Below are 18,782 nucleotides of genomic sequence, written 5' to 3' on the forward strand. Positions count from 1 at the left end.
CAATTCATAAATGAAGAAAATTTATATCAAATACATTTTTCTCATTTGTTTAATATGTTGATGCACCGTAAAAGCGATTGCCGAGAAAATCACTAGCTTTATATTAAATGATACTAAAAGTGAATGAGTAAGAATTAAATAAAGTAATTTCATGCATTGAAAAACAATTTATTACATCCAATTGGATGATAATTAAACTATAAATGAAACAGAGTATTATAGTAAAAATAATTTATTAATATATCCGTTAATTTTTTCCATTATTTTTTTTATTATCATACATTTCCAATCATTCTGCTCTCAGAGGCGTATTGTAACGTGTTTTTCTTTTGGGAAATATGTAGCAAAAAAGTAAGCCAAATAAAATTTTTATTTACACATCCGAATAGATTAGTTTTCTGAAAGAAAGATATTTTCCTGTGCTTTTCTTTTGATAGATTAATGGTCAACAGCCGTTTTAAAATTTAACATTCTTTTCATGAATATAAACTTACATCATCTTGGCTCGAATTATGCAAAAAAAAATTCGTATATTCTTTGCATTTTATTATTTTTTATCTTTTCCTTAATGCATCGAGAAAAAAAAGAACAATAAAATGTTGGGATACCTTCTCATGTTAACAATTTACAATTGTTTCAGTAATTATCCCCTTCATTGATTCCGAGCTAAAATGTATACAGCCACATTTACTAACCAGTGTCCAAACGTATGGAATGAAAAATTCTTGTGGTTCATTTTCTTCCACATACTTGAACTTTAAGTCAGGAAATTTCTGTAAAGGGAAAAGGAAATAAAATGAGTTAAGAAGAACATAAAAGAAGTTTTAAGACATTAATATACTTTACCCTGAGTCTGTCACTGGACCACTGACTAGCACCCTTGGAAATCACTTCGAGAACTTCATTAACACCCAATTCACCACGTTGCTCTTGTACCCTCTGTAGGCGAGATGAGAAGAATCCCACGACCATATCTATATTCTGAATTATATCCTGGAAAGCATGATGTGATCGAAAATTCTCAAAAACATGCTTCTTGTACAGGAGGGTGTACACCAAATTCGGGCAGTAGAGCAACTGATGCGAAAGGCATGAATTGAGAATTTCCAAAACCATTCGGAGAACTTCCTCCAACACAGACAAATCCTGAAGCATGTCCTCTTTGGATGTTTGCACATCGAGGCTCACACCATTTGCCGGTTGTTTTAGCAAGTTATCCAGACGAGAGTGTTTCTTTGCCAGCGTCTCGAACAAACTAACCATCCTCTGTGCCACATACGGATGCAAATACCGGAATTGTCCTGTCACCACAAAACGACAATGAGTAATTTGTCACATAGAGAGAGAAATTTTCACATAATTTTCCACAAATTACCTGACATATTTGCAAGAGCAGCTAAGCAGTTTGTGTGCAAATATTTGTCACGCATTTTCAGCATATTGTACTGAATTGTACGAATTACAACGAGCACTAGGAGCCCTCCGAGGGAAATTTCTGAGATTGAACGCTCCGTATACCATGTGATAGTCTTGAGCATCTGTAAATGCACCAACAACAACATAAATATATACCTACTCCAATCCGCATTAACATAAATTATTAAAATTCTTACAATTTGATGTACGCTCTTGTTGAAGCCATCGTCTTCACTAAGAATTAGCAAGATTATCAGTGACATGTAGATATGATGCGAAGTACTATCTGGAGCGTGATATAGTGTCTGAAGAATTGGAATCACCTTAAGGAAAGAGATGAGATTTTTATTTGTTTGTTTTCCCCGAAATTTAAAATAAAAATTCAAATAATTCAGAGCAATATTTTTTGTGTTTATTGTTTAAAAAAAAAGTGTTTATAGTTTGGAACAAATGCAAATGAACAAAAAATGCAAATAAATTAATACATCAACGAAATGAGATGAATGAGATACAGTGAAGAGCTAATGAAGAACCATGAATTCCAATTTTTAGAGCACCATCACGAATAATTGCAGTATTTTTATTTTATTACTCTTTTTAATAAAAAAAAAAAAGATTTCCGAGAAGAAAATATATGATCTTTTATATCTTTTTATAACCCCCAATAACTGATTATTTGAAATAATAATTTTATTACATGATTCTTGATATTTAAAAATGAAATGTAATGCACTATAAATTAAATAAATTACAGCTATTTCGTTATAAAAGTATACAGAAATTACATCTTAAGAATGTAATTTAGCTGCTTTGAATAATTTTGAGAATTTAATTTTACTGAAAATTCCTCATTTTGCAATAATTTGGGAAGAAAATATAAATCTAAAGCACTTCTAACAATTTTTATCATTCAATAAAGATTTATTCCTACTCATACATTCATCAATACAACCTAAAATCTACTGTAACGTAGGTAATCCCAAAGTATGGGTCACACAAAAAAATCATAAAAGTAAACTGCTTAAGAAATTCTGATGAAAAAGTAAAGAAAATATTCCTCTTAAAAAAAAATTAGCACACATTTAATAGTCGAATGTCTGGCCCTCAAATCTATACCACGAATTGTTTAACTTTCGCGCCCCGTCACTCCTAATTAGTAATCAAATTAATTTCCCTAATAATATTAAGTAATATGTAACAATGCTGTCTAAATTGTCTGTTATGGCGTTCAAAAAGAGAAGAAAGAAAGAAAAAACTGCTCAAATTGCGCTTTCTATGGATGACCGCTCGACTCTCCTGAGTTTTCAGTATAAAAGCCCAATCGTGGGTGCTGAGAAATCAGTTCACCTCGTGCCTTCAATCCAAACATTTGGAGTAACAGACTCATTTGAGTAGTGGTATTTCATATCAAATCAACATCAAAAAATCCAACATGCAGTTCTTCAAGGTAGATACCCCGAAAAATAATTGACTTTGCAGTGCAATTTTTAAGTGAATCCCTAATTTGTAAAATTTCTTATCTTCTTTTACATTTGCGTGACACATCCTTGATGGATAAACACCATTTAGAGTGCTTTCTGTCTGATTGTGGTTGTTGCTGCCGTTGCCGCCTACCCTGGCCACGCTGAGAGCTACGCTAATCACAACAGTCATCACCTTGGTGGAGACTATCATCACGAAGAGGAGCACTACCACGTACGACAAATTAATTACTAACTCATTTCTTCCTTTTTCCCTCATATTCTCTTAATTTCTCTTTTTTTCTTCTTCCCTTATGTACATCCATTAGGCCCCCTCCCCATACAAGTTCGAATACGGCGTTAAGGACTTCCACACTGGGGACAACAAGGATGCGTGGGAACATTCCGATGGGCACGTGGTTAAGGGCGCCTATTCCTTCCAAGAGGCTGATGGCACGAAGCGTGTGGTGGAATACACCGCCGACAAAGTGAACGGATTCAATGCTGTGGTTAAGCGAATCGGACATGCCGATCATCCCCATCACTATCATCACCATCACGAAGAAGGTCATTAGGCCATAAATCCACTAGGACACACTCTTCATCTATTCCGGATTCAATCAACCACATCAAATTCTCACATTCAACACACATCTTCCGACAAGTCAATCATGTGAAAAGAAAAATTTCAATTTGATTCATGCACATACCGTGTAACCAAAGTCAATAAAATATAAATAGGAGAATTTGAACTACTGATTTAATTATTAATTTACAACCCAACTTCACTTTTTATTCTCTTACTCCCACGCCAACATTGGATTAGCAATTATGCAACAAAATCATGCCACATGAACTTTCTTTGTGCGACACGAAAAAGAAATATTGAAGAAAAAGAAAAATGTCCCTCACGGAAATTACCAATTTTTACATTATTTCCGATACTTTTGCAGTGAAAATAAACTTCCATTTTCGTGCAGAGAATCTCAAAGAATAAATAAAAATGTTTTTTAATATACTTACGAGATTTTGCAAATCCGGTTGTGCCATTACGAACTTGTAGAAGCGTTGGTTGCGATGTAGCAACAAATAGAGAAGTAATGTAGCCTGATCAATGGTGATTATTTGGCAGAGTGTATTGTACAAGACGGAAAAGTCAATTTTGAAACTTATTGGATCCTTTGACTGTTCCGCTTCTGGAAAAGAAAGGAAAATACTTTTGATGAAAAATCCAAGAGAAGGCGATAATTGCAAATATTACAAAATCAAAAATTAATTTGTTGCACTGAATCAAATGCATTAGAGCACAAATTGCTCATTGGAAATCATTTAATTGGAACGGGAAGAAAAGAAAAAGAAGTCAAGTTATAAATTATAATTTGTATTTCCTATTTATTAATAAATTTTATAGGAAACAGATATCACGCGAAAATTAAATAGGCCTGTAGGCCACGCTGTGTGTAATAACTAATCATTTTGATTTAATATTTTCTCATACATTTCTAGTCAATTTGTCACGCTAAAAACAATCGAAAAGCAGCTCTGCTAAAGATGAAGACGATAAATACAGTCGAAGAAAAGCTACAGAGGAAGAAGTTTCAAAAGAGGGAAATATTATCATAGTTCTTTGAGCTACTGATGCGTCACTGATATCAAAGGCATGCCTACATCACGAGAAAACAGAATGAAAAATTAAGAAATAGTTTAACTTCTTGAACTCTTAAAGTCATTGAACCTATATATTTTGCTATATTTAGCATTATTTCTATGAATTTAAATAGATAATTAAATTAATCCATGAGTGGAAATATTAACTAATAGTCTCGAAACTTTCCTGGCCAGAACAGTGTCTTTTCAAGAATTCTGACGGTCAGTGAGAACAAGAGTAAAAGAATAATAAAATTGCATTTTTTACGACAAAAAATTCTTTTTAGCCATTGATTTCAAACATGCCAATTATTATTTTTATCCACCACCCCTGTAATTCTGAACTTTTTAATTCTTTCAATTAAAAATACTTCAATCATCTATTGTTTAAAAATGTCGAAATTAAAAAAGTTTTACAGAAAAAAAAAGAAATCATAATCCTCTTTATGGTAGATGTGGCAATGAACCAATTTTTTCGACTTGTAGGAGGACTGTTCGACAGCTAATGAGAGTTATGAATTTATAAAATACCCGTGAAATTTTTGGAGGATTGTACCCACAGCGCGGATAATTATGTAACATCTGAGTGAACTAATTGTTGAAATTCATTTAGCCGATTAAGTTGCTAATTAGATAAAAATGCATATAAAGTAGTTACGCGTTCACATTGAGTGAAAGGGTTTTAGTAGAGACAATCTACCATTAAAGAAAATCTGCTTTATGCACAAATAAAAGATCTCTTGGTGTATATTAAACCACAAAGTCCTCTCTATAAGCAGCTAAATTTATCTTTATAAAATTTAGAATATAATATATTTCTACATAATGTGAAAACTTTATAGTTTTGGTATTTTTCACTTCACTACGCAAATTATGATAATCATATTGGTCGGGTTAATGATTAAAGTCAAGACTAGAGTGATGATAACAAGAAATATTAAAATCAGGCAACAAAGTCTTGAGCCATGTTTCAATAGTATTTATACCTTTAATTTAAAAAGTAAGTTAATGCCCAAAAATCAATAAATTATCATCCCTTCAAGGACCGATGGGTCGGTTGACTAAGTTAATGACAAAACTGGAATATTTTGCCAAAAATGTCTTATTTAGTACATTCGACCCACTGGATTTCTCACGATCCTTAAAACATTAGAACAACACTTTGTTAAAACTAACATTTCACCGTGACTTCACACTTCTTACTCCATAGGTGGGGCTTTAATGCAAAGTATGTTTAAATAATTATATTCAAAATCATAATATTATCTAGAGAAAAATATATTAGGCGAACAAAGCTTTATGCTCAAATTCTCTGGTTAAAAATTAACAAGTTTTCTTATCTTAAGCTATGCTCAATGACCCAAAACTGTAATTTCAGATAGAGATTTTTCAAATAAAAAAGAAAACAAGTCCTACCTGAAGCATTAGCGCAGTTGAATAGACTGTAGCGATATAGATTCTCCTTCGAGGAGTGATGATTTGTAAGGATGAGAATCAGTAGAAGGCTTTGATTGGCGAGTGGAAAGTGATCCCGGAAAGTATTTACCAAGTCAGCGCCCAAGAGAATGTCTTGAGATTTACGGAACGTTAGCATTGACCAAAGCGATTCGGCGATGCCAAATACAAAGGATCCACCTGAATTTACTCCAAACATAGATTGGGGCATTTGGGTCCGTCGACTGACAAAATGCAGAAGAGCACTCATGAGGGTATTCCCATGTGAGCACTTGTAGATTGCCCTAAAATAGGAGGAAAAACTTATTAATGCTAGAATTCTTAATAAAATTAGACGTTGAGATGAGTCTTACCTGTAAATTGAGGATTTCTCCGTGGATTGGGAAGAATAGAGATGCACTGAGAGGAGAGTGATGAGATTATTCACTGCCTCGAGGTGCAAATGGTATGTAAAATCCTTTACGGGTATAACAACAATAATATGGACAATTGCTTCGAGGAAGGACTCAAATTTCGATCCATCGACGGTCAGACTATTCGTTTCAGAGGTGCTTTCCTCATCCTGTTTTGTCACCGATTCCCTCTTTCCCATTGACATTGCCTCAAAATGCTGGAGAAGTTGATACTCAGATCCCGTCTCCACGATGTACTTCACGAGGGTTCTAATGATGAAGAGCGCATTGAAAGATTGCCACACATGGAGGGTGCTCTCCTGATCCGACAGTGCAAGTAGTTCTATCACTTTACTGCGGAACACCGAGATCAGTGAACCCAAATTTCCCGTGAGTAAGTTGTGGGTGATGAAACTCTGGCATGTTGACTCCAGACGAGAATCGAGACTCAATTGCTCTTGACTGAAAACAACCAGCAAAGCCAAACTAATTAGGATCTTTTGGGAGTCACCTCATGCCCACTGTACTCACCTATTTGTGGGAAAGGCTATGTGAAACTTGAGGAAACTCTCCCAGAACATTGAATCCTCAACCGGAACATGCTCCTTCCCCACGAATTTGCAAAGAAACTCATTTTTTGTGAGGTCATCCTGCCGACTCACATTAGCTCCCATTTTCACACACAAACTCTTATCAGCTACACCAACTATCAAATGGCAAACTCAATTTATCAATTAATCAAAATAAACACGACAGAATAATCATTGCAAAGAAAGAAATCAAGAAAATCCACGCAAAATTCGTAGGATTTTTATTTTGCCACGGTGTGTAAATTCTTCTTCTTCTTGTTTATGGCATTTGACACATTGTCAAGGAGCGGAGAGAATGAGACAACAATAGTGACGTTCGAGGGTTTGAACGATTTTTAACGGTTCTTGTGAAATGTAACTAATTTTTCCGAAATTTTTCTCTCTAATTTTCAGACAAAAACTACATTTTTGAGGCTCTAAAAAAGAGCACAAATCCTCCTGTGGTCAGAAAATCTGGAAAATTGTGTGACAGCTGAGAAAATTGAATTTTTTTCGCTGCCACCAAATGCTTTCGGCGCAGTACACTATAAATCGCGATGGGAGCAAAAAACATTTTAATTCTTTGTTTTTTTTCCATCGCTCATCGACGCGGCGTCGTTTCCTGATCTCGAAAAATCCTAATTTTGTTGAATATTTTTCGAAAAACGCGAGAAAATTGTGAAAAACTAAATGTGTAACCGAGACAACAGTAGTGACGTACCCCTTACGCGTATGCAGTTAAAAATGCAACATGTGGTCAGCTGGGTTGTGGGTCATTTGAAGGTCGAAGAAGTCAATTTTGCTAAAAAATCTTCCGTGGGGTTTTTGAACAGTTCCAGTCCTCTTCAGCATCAGGTAAATTGATTTATTTCTTGAATTAATGACCTTTTTTAACAGAATAATCAAGAGGCATTAATTGTGTCATCAACAGTAAACATAAATTTGTGCAAAATGGTTCGAAAATTCTGCGTTGGTGGCAACTGGAAGATGAACGGTGATAAGGCCACTATCACAGAGATTTGCAAGAATCTCTCTTCCGGTCTGGATCCCAACACTGAGGTGGTTGTTGGTGTTCCAGCACCCTATCTCCAATTTGCCAAATCCCTGTTACCCGCATCAATTGGTGTTGCTGGCCAGAATTGCTACAAAGTGGCCAAAGGTGCTTTTACGGGTGAAATCTCACCAGCTATGCTGAAGGATGTTGGAGCGGACTGGGTAATCATTGGCCACTCTGAGCGACGAACAATCTTTGGGGAGAAGGATGATCTGATTGCCGAGAAGGTGGCACACGCCCTGGCTGAAGGACTCAAAGTCATTGCATGCATCGGGGAGACACTCGAGGAACGTGAGGCTGGACAAACGGAAACTGTGGTTTTCCGACAAACTAAAGCTCTCGCAGGAGCCATCAAGGACTGGACAAATGTTGTCATTGCCTACGAACCCGTGTGGGCTATTGGAACTGGCAAGACAGCCAGTCCAGAACAAGCTCAGGAAGTTCATCAAGCGCTACGTAAATGGATTTCTGGGAATGTGTCTGCAGATGTAGCTGAAGCTGTACGCATTCAGTACGGAGGCTCTGTTACAGCTGGCAACTGTCGAGAGCTCGCTGCAAAGCCCGATATTGATGGCTTCTTAGTCGGTGGTGCTTCCTTGAAACCCGAATTCAAGGATATTGTCAATGCTAGACAATAGAAAGAAGGATACGTGCTCTATATTGTTGGTTAAAAATTGAAGAAAAAATATCTGTGCAAAGCACAATAAATTGAATAAAGAATTTAATGTTTCATGTATATAATTTTGATCTCATTATCTTTTTTTTTATTTCGTTTTTTTTAGCTGTGATTACTCAAAAAACAGCACAAAAAAACATGGGATTGTCCGCTGATATGTCCTATAATTTTTAAGACGATTCTTTATGGGGAAACCGTGTTAAGTCGCCGAAAAAAAGCAGCGGCTACTGGAATATTTATTTGCGACAATTAATTCATCTGCAGAGAAAATGCTGATGAAATCGGCATTGTTGTCTTCGAGTTGTTTTGATGGGCGAATAAAAAGTAAAAGAAAAAGAGGCAGGAAAAACATAATTTCTGGGACACAGGAAAAGAAAATTGCGTCCAATAATGGTAAGTTGAGTACAATAATTGTTCATTGTTAAATCCCAATTGTTGGTTTTTTGATAATTTCTTTGGTTTTACAGAATTTCCTGGGTTTTGGACAATCCGCTGACTTGGATATTGTATTCGATGGGGCCGATAAGCGGAAAATGGCTGAGATTAAGACGGAGGATGGTAAGAAGGAGAAATACCTCCTCTACTACGACGGGGAGACAGTTTCCGGCAAGGTAAGTTATTCCCTGAAACTCCATTGCACTGCAATGTGATCAAACGACCTCGCTATAAAACTATGTAACCCGCACAGGTTAACGTAACCCTGAAGAAGCCCGGAAGCAAGTTGGAACATCAGGGCATTAAGATTGAGCTCATTGGGCAAATTGAGTTGTACTATGATCGTGGGAATCACCATGAATTCCTGTCGTTAGTGAAGGAACTCGCCCGTCCGGGGGATTTGATACAGAACAGCAGCTACCCCTTTGAATTTGCAAATGTGGAGAAACCATACGAAGTGTACGTGGGCTCTAACGTTAGACTGAGGTACTTTTTGCGTGCCACAGTTGTCCGGCGACTCAGTGACATCATTCGCGAAGTGGATATTGCTGTGCACACACTGTGTAGTTATCCGGAGGTGAATAGCCCCATTAAGATGGAGGTGGGCATTGAAGATTGCCTACACATTGAGTTCGAATACAACAAATCGAAATACCACCTCAAGGATGTTATAGTGGGCAAAATTTACTTCCTTCTGGTTCGCATAAAGATCAAGCACATGGAAATTGCAATAATAAAGCGGGAAACAACGGGATCCGGACCAAATACATTCACGGAAAATGAGACAATTGCAAAGTACGAAATAATGGATGGTGCCCCAGTGAGGGGTGAAAGTATACCAATCCGGGTCTTTCTGGCGGGTTACGATCTGACACCGGCAATGCGTGATATTAATAAGAAGTTCTCTGTAAAATATTTCCTCAATTTAGTCCTTATGGATACAGAGGATCGACGATATTTCAAGCAACAGGTACCTATGATTTATTTAAAATTATTTTTTAATTTTTTGATTTTAATAAATAATTTTTTTCTTTGCAGGAGATTACGCTGTGGAGGAAAGCAGAAAAATCCAGGAAGTCATCAGCAGTTGCGCAAAACAATCCACATGTGCCATCTCACCTTGTTGGTTCTGATGGTGATATGATGTCCAAAACACACCAAAATGATGGTAATCAAAATTTGGATACATCTCCTGCACCACCAATGGATCCTACAGTTGGCCTATTTACACAAGAAAGTCCTCAGAATGGTGAGTGATTCTTGCTATTTTATATGGAAAGATTTTATTAGACTATTTCGAATAATCTGAAAGATTAAATAAGCTCTCAAATTCAATTTATTAGAAGATTTATTTAAATTCTATTAATTAGAAGAAGATTAAACGTCTACTAAAGACAATTTCAAGCAAGGAAAGCTTTTCGAATTAATTGCTTTTCCTTTTCACCCCAAAAAGTATTTTCCCCAAAAGCTGATTAAAAAGTTTACAAATGGAATCTTCTTTTGGTTTTACCTCATGACCCCTAAGCTCTAGTTTGCAAATAGACATAAAGTTTATTTTTTATGTGGTTTTATGTAATTGAATAAATTCTACAGAAGCTTAAGTTGTCAACGGAAAGAAAGTACGCAAATACCACGAAATTGTAATAAATAACGAGAGGAAAGTTTTAGTTTCTCGGTTATCCTTCAACATAAAATGCATTGCATATAATAGCATAGAGTTGCGTTGATTGGCAAACTGAAGAAATTCTCTGTGGCTATCCCAGAAGTGAAAAGTTGGACAAACTCTAAAGAGAAAAAAGTGAACTTTTTCCTTAATTTTAAACAAACAAAATTATCATCGTTCAGGCAGAGAGAAAGAAGCGGATGAACTTTACGGGAGAACTCTGAAATTCTTGAAATAATCCAAATACTCTCTGCCAAGTTTTCAACCCAAGGAAGCACCAAAAAAAAGAAATAAATTTTCGGTAGTTTAACTTTTCTTTTTTATCAAATTACAAAATGTTTTATTGCAGAAACCAAACCACTGGAATCGCCCACATTTCACGGAGAGAATGACAATAGTGAAGAGGCACACTCCACAAATGATCTGCCACTGCCGCTTGATTCACCAGATTCAACCGAGCAGAATCCGTAGAATGGATTACACACACTGTAGAACAATAATGAACTGAATTGGTATACAAAAAAATCACGATAATGCGTACATATTATTTTTAAACAATTTAGATAAGACCCCCAATTGCAAGAAAGAAAAAAATTAATAAAGAAAATAGTATAGCACCTAAAGGTGAAGAAGAAGTATGTTTTGAAGTAATAAAGTGAAAATTGTTGCACGTATATATTTAGTAATATATCTGTATAAATTCAGAGTAAATAAATTGACATTATCCAGAACCTATAAATGTTTTATTAGGCAATTAAAAGTTTAATTTTAATACATTAATAAAATTTTGGGCTAATCTATTTCATTTTAATGACTTTATAACGCCGTAGAAAAGTTTGTTCAAAATATTTTATCCTGATTCCGTATCAGTACGAGCATATCTCTATTAATTCAATGTAATACATATAGTGATGTGTATTGAGTTGATTTTTAAATAATTCATTTAATTTCGCTCTTATTCGTAGAATTTCATTAATTTATGCACGAAATTCGTTGTGTGCAAATCCCGTTAAAACAGTTGTTATGTTTTTAATGCTATCAGCCAGAGTAGATGGTTGTGTGAGCATGAATAAAAGAGTTCAATAATGCACTTCAAAGCTCAAACGAACGCCAACACTCCACTCATAACATGCAGGTTTCCTGTTTATTTATTTTATCCTTTGATTAAAAAAAATTGAATTTAATTTATTTGTCTCAAATTGCGCTGCGCAACATTTTATGTTCGTTAAAAACTTTTTACGAAATCATGTCGTTATACATATAGATGATGTATGTAAAAGCTACCCAGATGGTCAGGTAAGTATACATACATCAAGTGATTAGCCAGCTATTTTGTACATCTCAAAGTTTAGCAATATTTTCTTACCAAAGTTCATTTCATAGCCAAATGTTCTCATAATCCTTGCAGGCTATAATGAAAGAATTCCATCTCGCATAAGTCCTTGTATCGTGGTCAAATAAGCAAGATGCTGTATTTGTATTATGTATAGGCGCTCAAGGAATAATAAAATTAGAATTATACCTCCAGGGCAAAAGTTTTTATTGTCATTGCCGGATTACCAAGTATATAAAAGATAGGCACCTTTAATGCTGATGCAGTGCCTTCAGGATATGACTACATATTATACGAAAACAAGACTAAAAGACGGTTTTATAACCAAAACAGTATGAGATTTTCTCACTACATGATTTACCATATACATATTATACCGTCTAAGTATCAAACATTGTACCAAAACGTGATTTTTAATTGAATGAAACAGATTTAAAAAGGACACAGTAAAGTTTTTGGTAAAAAATTATTAAAATCACTACATTTTATTATTTAATTAATAAACTTTCCTTTCTGCAAATTTTAACATTTTAATTGCACAAAAATAATGAAAAAAAAACGATTTTAAGAAAAGATGTTTTTGCCCTTTTCGATCAATTTCATTCAATTGAATAATTTTTTTTTTGTTTAATTCAGAACATAATCGTGGAAAAGGCAAATTCAAATCAGATTTGGGAACATACATATGTATATGGGTACCATGCTTTATCATTTCATCGTATCTTAGTTATTATGGGGTATGTACATTATATTTGAAGAACATAAACAGGTACAAATTTATCAATTTGTGTTAGATTTTATGAAAGCATGTGAAAGGAAATCGAATATCATTTCCTTCCTGCGTAATGTTGAAAAAAATTGCCGAGAGTTTAATCAATACTTTAATTATTAATATAATTTGTATATTCCTTTTTTATTAAAGTTCTAATTGTAAGAAATACTAGCTCTTATTTCTCTCTTATACCCTCTTTTATCGTTTTCTTTGCCCAAGTAAAAGCTTTTCTACTCGACTAAAGTTTGATCTTATAAAATAATATAATAAAATTGATTAAAATAACATATATTTTTAAAAGCCTATTAATAATATCTTAAAGAATAAAAAAATAAGCATCTTTCTTCTACATTGAAATTTAAATAAAATGAAATAAGATTTATACTATCCTTCCATAGAATGTGAAGACGTATGAAAGCTCTCTTCGAACGTGACAATTTTATATGAATTTCTTGAGTAAATAATTCTTTTTTTTTTAATTCTATTTTAACCTTTCATTTCGATAAACGTAAAACAAGAACACTAGCACACCTCTGTAGTACAGGTGTAAGTTTAATACCTACCTCCATCTTTTCAGAATTATTAGAACAAAGAGTCTCTGAATTATGAAGAATAGACCTAATGGAACAAACCCAGGATCTAATTAAACTGATGAAATTAATGCCGGTGAAATGGTGTTAATTAGGACATCCTCTTTGATACCTTCAAACCTGTAGTCGTAGTGCGTTCACTGTAATCACTATAATGGTCGCTCACCTATTTTCTAAAAGCTCTAAGCTTTTGAAAGATTTAGTTTAAATTCCATTTGCATAATAATTCTAAAGCTTTATTGCAAGCTTGAACGATGCTCGACAATCGTCTTTTCTTTCTCTGTGTGCCATTTCTATCTTAGATAAGTCGAGGAGCATCAATGAGTGTTATCACCATCACCATAACATGAGTTACATAAGAATTACATAGAAGTTTGAGAAGGCTCATACCATTTGGTTTTGTGCTATAGAAGAAATCTTTTATAAAAGAGAGAATGCGGGTTTGCTGTCGTCAAAAGAGAATCAATTCTCGTGCCAAGACGTGTAGCAAAAAGCTGCCTTGGTTTTATAAAGCTGACATCCTTACCAGGAGTAATGGTACGGGATAATACGGTGAAGACATACTAAAGACGCACCTGAAGAGATTTTTTTCAAATAGATAATTCTTCTTTCTGATGTCTTATAATGCCTTTTGAAGACATTGACCAGCTAACTTTATGTTTACTCTTTAAAAAAAATATATCTGGTTTTACTGTACACGTTTGTTACTATTTGGAAACGAATTCATTTCACTAGAGACTTTTCATAGAAAATCAACTATGAGCTCTAAAAGTAATTTTCTGCAAGGATTGAAAAAAGTTTCTCAATGGGAATTTATCTCCATGGAATTGAAAGAAAATACATAAGATCCCTTTTTTTCCAACAAACGTAAATAAAACTTGTAACCTTTGTTCACATTTTCTTGCTTCGTTGGAAAATTATAATAAGATGATTGAAAATTGTTCATTTCGGCATGGTTCCTTTTTCTTCTCTTTCAATCCTTTTGGAAGTTCAAAATTACTAAACTAACTACCACACGTACTACAAACCAGCATGTTTTGCTGTGATCTCAAGAAGAAAAGACGCATTTTCTCGTTAAAATAACTCTCTCACAGTGCTTTGGAAATCTTCTTAGAAATCATTCGCATAAGATTGGCCCAATTGACTCAAACATCTTTGCTGGCGGGAAAACCACCCACTCCCACTGGAAAATTTGCCATATGTATTAGTCGCTGAAAGAGATGTGGAATGAAACATCAAGAGGGTTTAAACAATTTTAAAATCATTCATTACATTTCTCTTTGAAATGAAGCAATGTGTAAGAAGAATTCGTAGGGGGTATACAAATATGTAGATACAGATTTACAAGGATTATGCGTTAAAGCTTTTAGGACTCACAGAATCGCCAAATTCGCATGTGATATATTAGATTTATTAGACTTTATATGTACCCAAAATTCCTAAATTAAACATTCTTCACTGAATGCCAAATTAATTTTTTTCTGTTTTTTTTTTATTTAATTAAAACATTCATCCAAATGAGTTGAGTAGAAAAAAAGAATTCAGGAACTTTGTTTTTGAAAAAAAAATGTATTTCAGGAAAACATGCAAAGCTTTTCATGTGTAGAATGCTTTGTACAAAGTTGGTTGCCCAGACGGTACCTAATTTACTTCCTGTTCATATAAATGCAAATTAAATTGTGCACCATCTCAATTTATGATTTGCATCTCAATAGCCCTTAAAAATTTGAGTACAGCATTTCACATGTATGTAATATGAGATAGACTATGAGAAATGTTTGTCTTGCAAATATTTGGGAAGTTCTCCTGGGTAATCAGTCTTCGTTATAGAATTCTAAATCCTCAATCGTCTGAGAGGCGAAAAGCCATATTATTTAGGGTTGGAGAATGTAAGCTCCCAACATAAGTTGGTCATATATGAGCACATTAGAGCTTCATCATTGGTAGAGGCAAAGGATGTGTACAATATACATAATATGTTGCAAAATATACATGAGGGGGTGAATTTCTACAAGAAACCCCCACATCATGGGCAAATTATGTAAAATAGGCGCCACATACATGTAAGTCTGGGGTATAAAATGTCAAAAGATATTTCCGTGTAATGTTGTGCATGGCAAAGTATGATACGGTGCCACACATAGTTTTGATTTTAACATTTGACTGAAACAAATTTATGTGCCCAAACCAATTTTCCACAAAACATACATGCAAATCCATTTCCACGCAGAAAATGATACAATCTGCTGCAATTCTAAAATTTATTTAACTTTTTACGTTTTACATTCATTTTTCATCATACATTTTTCAAATGGCCAATAGAAATCTCTATAACAAAATAAAATATGTTTTCGCAATAAATCTTAATTTAAACAATTTCCACGGAGTATAGAGTTTTCTATTAAATAAATAATTGTAAAACATATCACAAGTAAAAATGACATATTTCCCAAATGTGCTTGACTATTTTTGCAGTGTTTCTCAAATTTGTCACAGTCAGCAAAATTCTTTTCCGTTGAAAGTATCTTCACGATTTCGCGAATAAAATTGGCCGAATCTGTCGAGCATTTTGTCATTGCTTCGTCATAGACGCAGTTTTCATACATAAGTCGATTGCTAAAAAGAAAGAATATAAACAAAAAGGATATTTCAATTTTCAAACGTTTTTTCTTGTTTAAAGTATAGACAAGGTTTCTTTTAAAATTTACTGGTTAAAATCCTGAGAAACTTTGAAGGATACCGAGCCAAAAGTTTTTTTTTGTACTCGGAATAAAAAATAGGAAACCAAAAAAATACTATGAAGTATTTTGTATACAGTACCTACATATGTAGGTAGTAAATTTTCAACGCCTTGGACAAAACTTTGATTGTAAATCTTGAAGGATTTTTGTATCCCAGAGCACTTTTTGAAAGAATTTGTTATACATCCTATATATCTTCAAGATTGTTCAATTAAGAAAAATTATGGCTTGTTATTTAGTGAATGGAATAATTTCCACCACTTTTCTTTATGATGACAATTTCCTGCGGGTAATTTGAATCACTTAATCATATTTAATTGCGCTTTTTATATCCTGAACGTTTTTTTTTAAATCCCCAAAAAAAGTTCTGATAAGATATTGTAGTTATAACATTTTCTTTCTGTTAAGTTCTAAAAAGAATTTAATAAATCAGACCATCCTCATAGAATTTGCTTAATAACTCAAAATAAATTGAATTTTTATAAAATTCATCAATTTGTATTTTTTTTAAAATAATAATACAATATTTAGCTCAATAATAAAATTAATTAAAAATCTACAACAGTTCACTTACCAGCAAAAGTCAACGTATCTCTTTTGGGCTGCTTCCTGGGAGAAATGCTTGCTAATATCCTCTTTTACTTCACGTACAAATTTATCTGAGCATGCATTCCAACGTAATTGTATACTTATGATACAATCAAGGTGCTTCAAGAAATTAGTTTGGAAGTTGCGATTACGACAGAGATGGTCATACAAATGTTTTGCTCCGTAAATCTCACTTTCAATTATCTTGCGTTCACGTTGATCTATGCATCTCGTCAAGTAGTCATCCGTGCACTTCATTCCAGTCACGAAAGCTCTAATGGATACACCAAAAAGCTCAAGATTTTTTTTTTGTAAATTCCATTGAAGAAGCATTATCTTCCATACTCACGAACAAACTTCATGAATTTCTTGAATGGATTGTGGAATAGGTCTTTCTATGGAATTAATATCCTTCATACAGTAATCCAGAGTCTCACGGGATTTACCGCATTGTGGGTCCAATGTCTCACCAGATGCTGAAATTTTTATACATATAGTTATCTCTATACTTGAATTATACGAAGACAATCTTCGTTTTCACACCAATGTATATAAACTCCCATATCAATATAGAAAATTCACTTAGCGAAGCGTTCAATTGAAAAGGGAAAAAAGGAGGGAAGCCCTAATTCAATATTATCAACACTTACCAACGATTATGTTAAAGAGTGTCGTCGTGATAAAAATGGAAGGGAGGATAAAGAATGTGTAGAAGAATTTCATTATAACACGGGTTTGAAAAAATGTACGTCCGTTCGAAGCGGTGGAGCATAGTCAACTGATGTTGGTTTGATTCATCTTCGCATGGGAAAATGTTCCTGGCAGGCTATTTTCCAGCACACACACCGTATTTTCGCTCCGTAAGGCCTTTCTCTTTTCGTCCGCTACATCTCTCCTTTTCATCGCGCCCCGAGTTCATCGCAAAATGCTACATTTCTCATCATATTTCTTCCACAAAGTGGTCTAAACGCGAAGAAAAGAAGGGTGGCTTCCCTTAGGTGGTCCATGATTCATACTGAGATTCTGCAAAAATTTATTACACGAAATTTGTAATTTTCCTTCACTAACAATATGTTTATATGCCCACCCATCGTTTCAGCATGCAAAATTGTACAGCTCACATTGAAAAATTATGTGGTCACACACAAACATTTTACATGAAGATCTATTTAATTAATAAACTCATTGCTAATGTTGCTAATATTGTAGCAATTTTTCATGTTATAAAATTCCACGAAGCTTGCAATTTATCTCATATTAATTTATTCCACTTTTGCGAAGAACCATATTTAAACAGCTTTGACATGTGATATTTGTACCCATGTCAAAGTTTATTAATACCAATTTAAAAAGTTTCAACAAATTATTTAACTCGTAAAAAAATGTGCAAACTTTCATATAACACTGCTTAGTTTTTTATCAAAGAACCTAGATATAAAATTGAAAAAATACTTCACCTAACTTTCTTTGTTTTCAATGAAATGAACTAGAAAGTAATACCTACATAACTTTTGATTTATGAAATTCTTTTGCAATTCAAGCATTCAAGAATTTCTCTGTCTATCATTCTGATTGTAATAAAATATTTTTTTATCACAACTGGAGTTCGACACACTCAACCTTTAACACAATGAACTCATATATCTTCTCTTTCAATTTTTCTGTGTTTATTGAAAGATTTAACCACAAAATACCCACAAAGATATTTATGATTAAGGAAAATGTGACCAAATTTTGATATTTATTGACAATTTATCTGGCCGTGTTGGTTAGACTGCCAAATATTGCAGAAAATTAGCAAAAAGGTCACAGAAGACATTGCTCGTTGTGAGGGGATTTACTTTCTGAAATACCAGAAGGTAACCCACACGTAGAATGTATAAAATTTATCGTATATACATATGTGACAAGGTTCCTAATAGGGTCTCTTATTCCATATTGTTATCTAAAGCGAGAAATTTCAGAATACTCATGACGGTGCCTATGAATAA

General features: G+C 34.0%; 5 protein-coding genes across 5 annotated transcripts; 3 read left to right on the forward strand and 2 right to left on the reverse strand.

The window, feature by feature from the left end:
• Positions 1-216: 216 nt before the first annotated feature.
• LOC129785826 (dymeclin) lies at positions 217-7,223 on the reverse strand. The gene is made up of 8 exons (XM_055820455.1): positions 6,902-7,223; positions 6,332-6,832; positions 5,940-6,262; positions 3,900-4,072; positions 1,614-1,739; positions 1,376-1,538; positions 847-1,301; positions 217-773 (listed from the first exon to the last, which is right to left on the reverse strand). The coding sequence occupies exons 1-8, from the start codon at positions 7,042-7,044 to the stop codon at positions 618-620; spliced, it is 2,040 nt and encodes a 679-aa protein (XP_055676430.1). The 5' UTR covers positions 7,045-7,223; the 3' UTR covers positions 217-617.
• Positions 2,756-3,628, forward strand: LOC129785915 (adult-specific cuticular protein ACP-20-like). The gene is made up of 3 exons (XM_055820585.1): positions 2,756-2,863; positions 2,986-3,111; positions 3,206-3,628. Exons 1-3 carry the CDS (start codon positions 2,849-2,851, stop codon positions 3,449-3,451), a joined length of 387 nt encoding a protein of 128 aa, XP_055676560.1. The 5' UTR covers positions 2,756-2,848; the 3' UTR covers positions 3,452-3,628.
• Positions 7,224-7,650: 427 nt separating the features above from the next.
• LOC129785895 (triosephosphate isomerase) lies at positions 7,651-8,734 on the forward strand. Its single transcript, XM_055820564.1, has 2 exons — positions 7,651-7,794; positions 7,871-8,734. The coding sequence occupies exon 2, from the start codon at positions 7,891-7,893 to the stop codon at positions 8,629-8,631; it is 741 nt and encodes a 246-aa protein (XP_055676539.1). The 5' UTR covers positions 7,651-7,794; positions 7,871-7,890; the 3' UTR covers positions 8,632-8,734.
• A 209-nt stretch (positions 8,735-8,943) lies between these two features.
• LOC129785869 (vacuolar protein sorting-associated protein 26B-like) lies at positions 8,944-11,498 on the forward strand. The gene is made up of 5 exons (XM_055820527.1): positions 8,944-9,062; positions 9,137-9,280; positions 9,358-10,074; positions 10,143-10,353; positions 11,117-11,498. The coding sequence occupies exons 1-5, from the start codon at positions 9,060-9,062 to the stop codon at positions 11,236-11,238; spliced, it is 1,197 nt and encodes a 398-aa protein (XP_055676502.1). The 5' UTR covers positions 8,944-9,059; the 3' UTR covers positions 11,239-11,498.
• A 4,283-nt stretch (positions 11,499-15,781) lies between these two features.
• Positions 15,782-17,514, reverse strand: LOC129787519 (uncharacterized). Its single transcript, XM_055823249.1, has 4 exons — positions 17,442-17,514; positions 17,141-17,267; positions 16,778-17,065; positions 15,782-16,078 (listed from the first exon to the last, which is right to left on the reverse strand). Exons 1-4 carry the CDS (start codon positions 17,512-17,514, stop codon positions 15,826-15,828), a joined length of 741 nt encoding a protein of 246 aa, XP_055679224.1. The 3' UTR covers positions 15,782-15,825.
• Between the last annotated feature and the right edge of the window lie 1,268 nt (positions 17,515-18,782).

This window comes from Lutzomyia longipalpis, chromosome 1, assembly GCF_024334085.1.
Source record: "Lutzomyia longipalpis isolate SR_M1_2022 chromosome 1, ASM2433408v1".
NCBI classification, from domain to species: Eukaryota; Metazoa; Arthropoda; class Insecta; order Diptera; family Psychodidae; genus Lutzomyia; species Lutzomyia longipalpis.

Excerpts from the sequence above, each read along its gene's own strand:
- LOC129785895 (XM_055820564.1), top strand. The coding sequence starts at position 7,891 with ATGGTTCGAAAATTCTGCGTTGGTGGCAACTGGAAGATGAACGGTGAT.
- LOC129787519 (XM_055823249.1), bottom strand. The coding sequence starts at position 17,514 with ATGAAATTCTTCTACACATTCTTTATCCTCCCTTCCATTTTTATCACG. Across the intron at positions 17,268-17,441 it reads ACTCTTTAACATAATCGTTG|CATCTGGTGAGACATTGGAC; the intron begins GTAAGTGTTGAT and ends TAAAAATTTCAG. Across the intron at positions 16,079-16,777 it reads AGATACGTTGACTTTTGCTG|CAATCGACTTATGTATGAAA; the intron begins GTAAGTGAACTG and ends CTTTCTTTTTAG.
- LOC129785915 (XM_055820585.1), top strand. Across the intron at positions 3,112-3,205 it reads ACGAAGAGGAGCACTACCAC|GCCCCCTCCCCATACAAGTT; the intron begins GTACGACAAATT and ends TACATCCATTAG.
- LOC129785826 (XM_055820455.1), bottom strand. The coding sequence starts at position 7,044 with ATGGGAGCTAATGTGAGTCGGCAGGATGACCTCACAAAAAATGAGTTT. Across the intron at positions 4,073-5,939 it reads CAACTGCGCTAATGCTTCAG|AAGCGGAACAGTCAAAGGAT; the intron begins GTAGGACTTGTT and ends TTTCTTTTCCAG. Across the intron at positions 774-846 it reads GGTCCAGTGACAGACTCAGG|AAATTTCCTGACTTAAAGTT; the intron begins GTAAAGTATATT and ends TTCCCTTTACAG.
- LOC129785869 (XM_055820527.1), top strand. Across the intron at positions 9,281-9,357 it reads GGGAGACAGTTTCCGGCAAG|GTTAACGTAACCCTGAAGAA; the intron begins GTAAGTTATTCC and ends TAACCCGCACAG. Across the intron at positions 10,075-10,142 it reads GACGATATTTCAAGCAACAG|GAGATTACGCTGTGGAGGAA; the intron begins GTACCTATGATT and ends TTTTCTTTGCAG.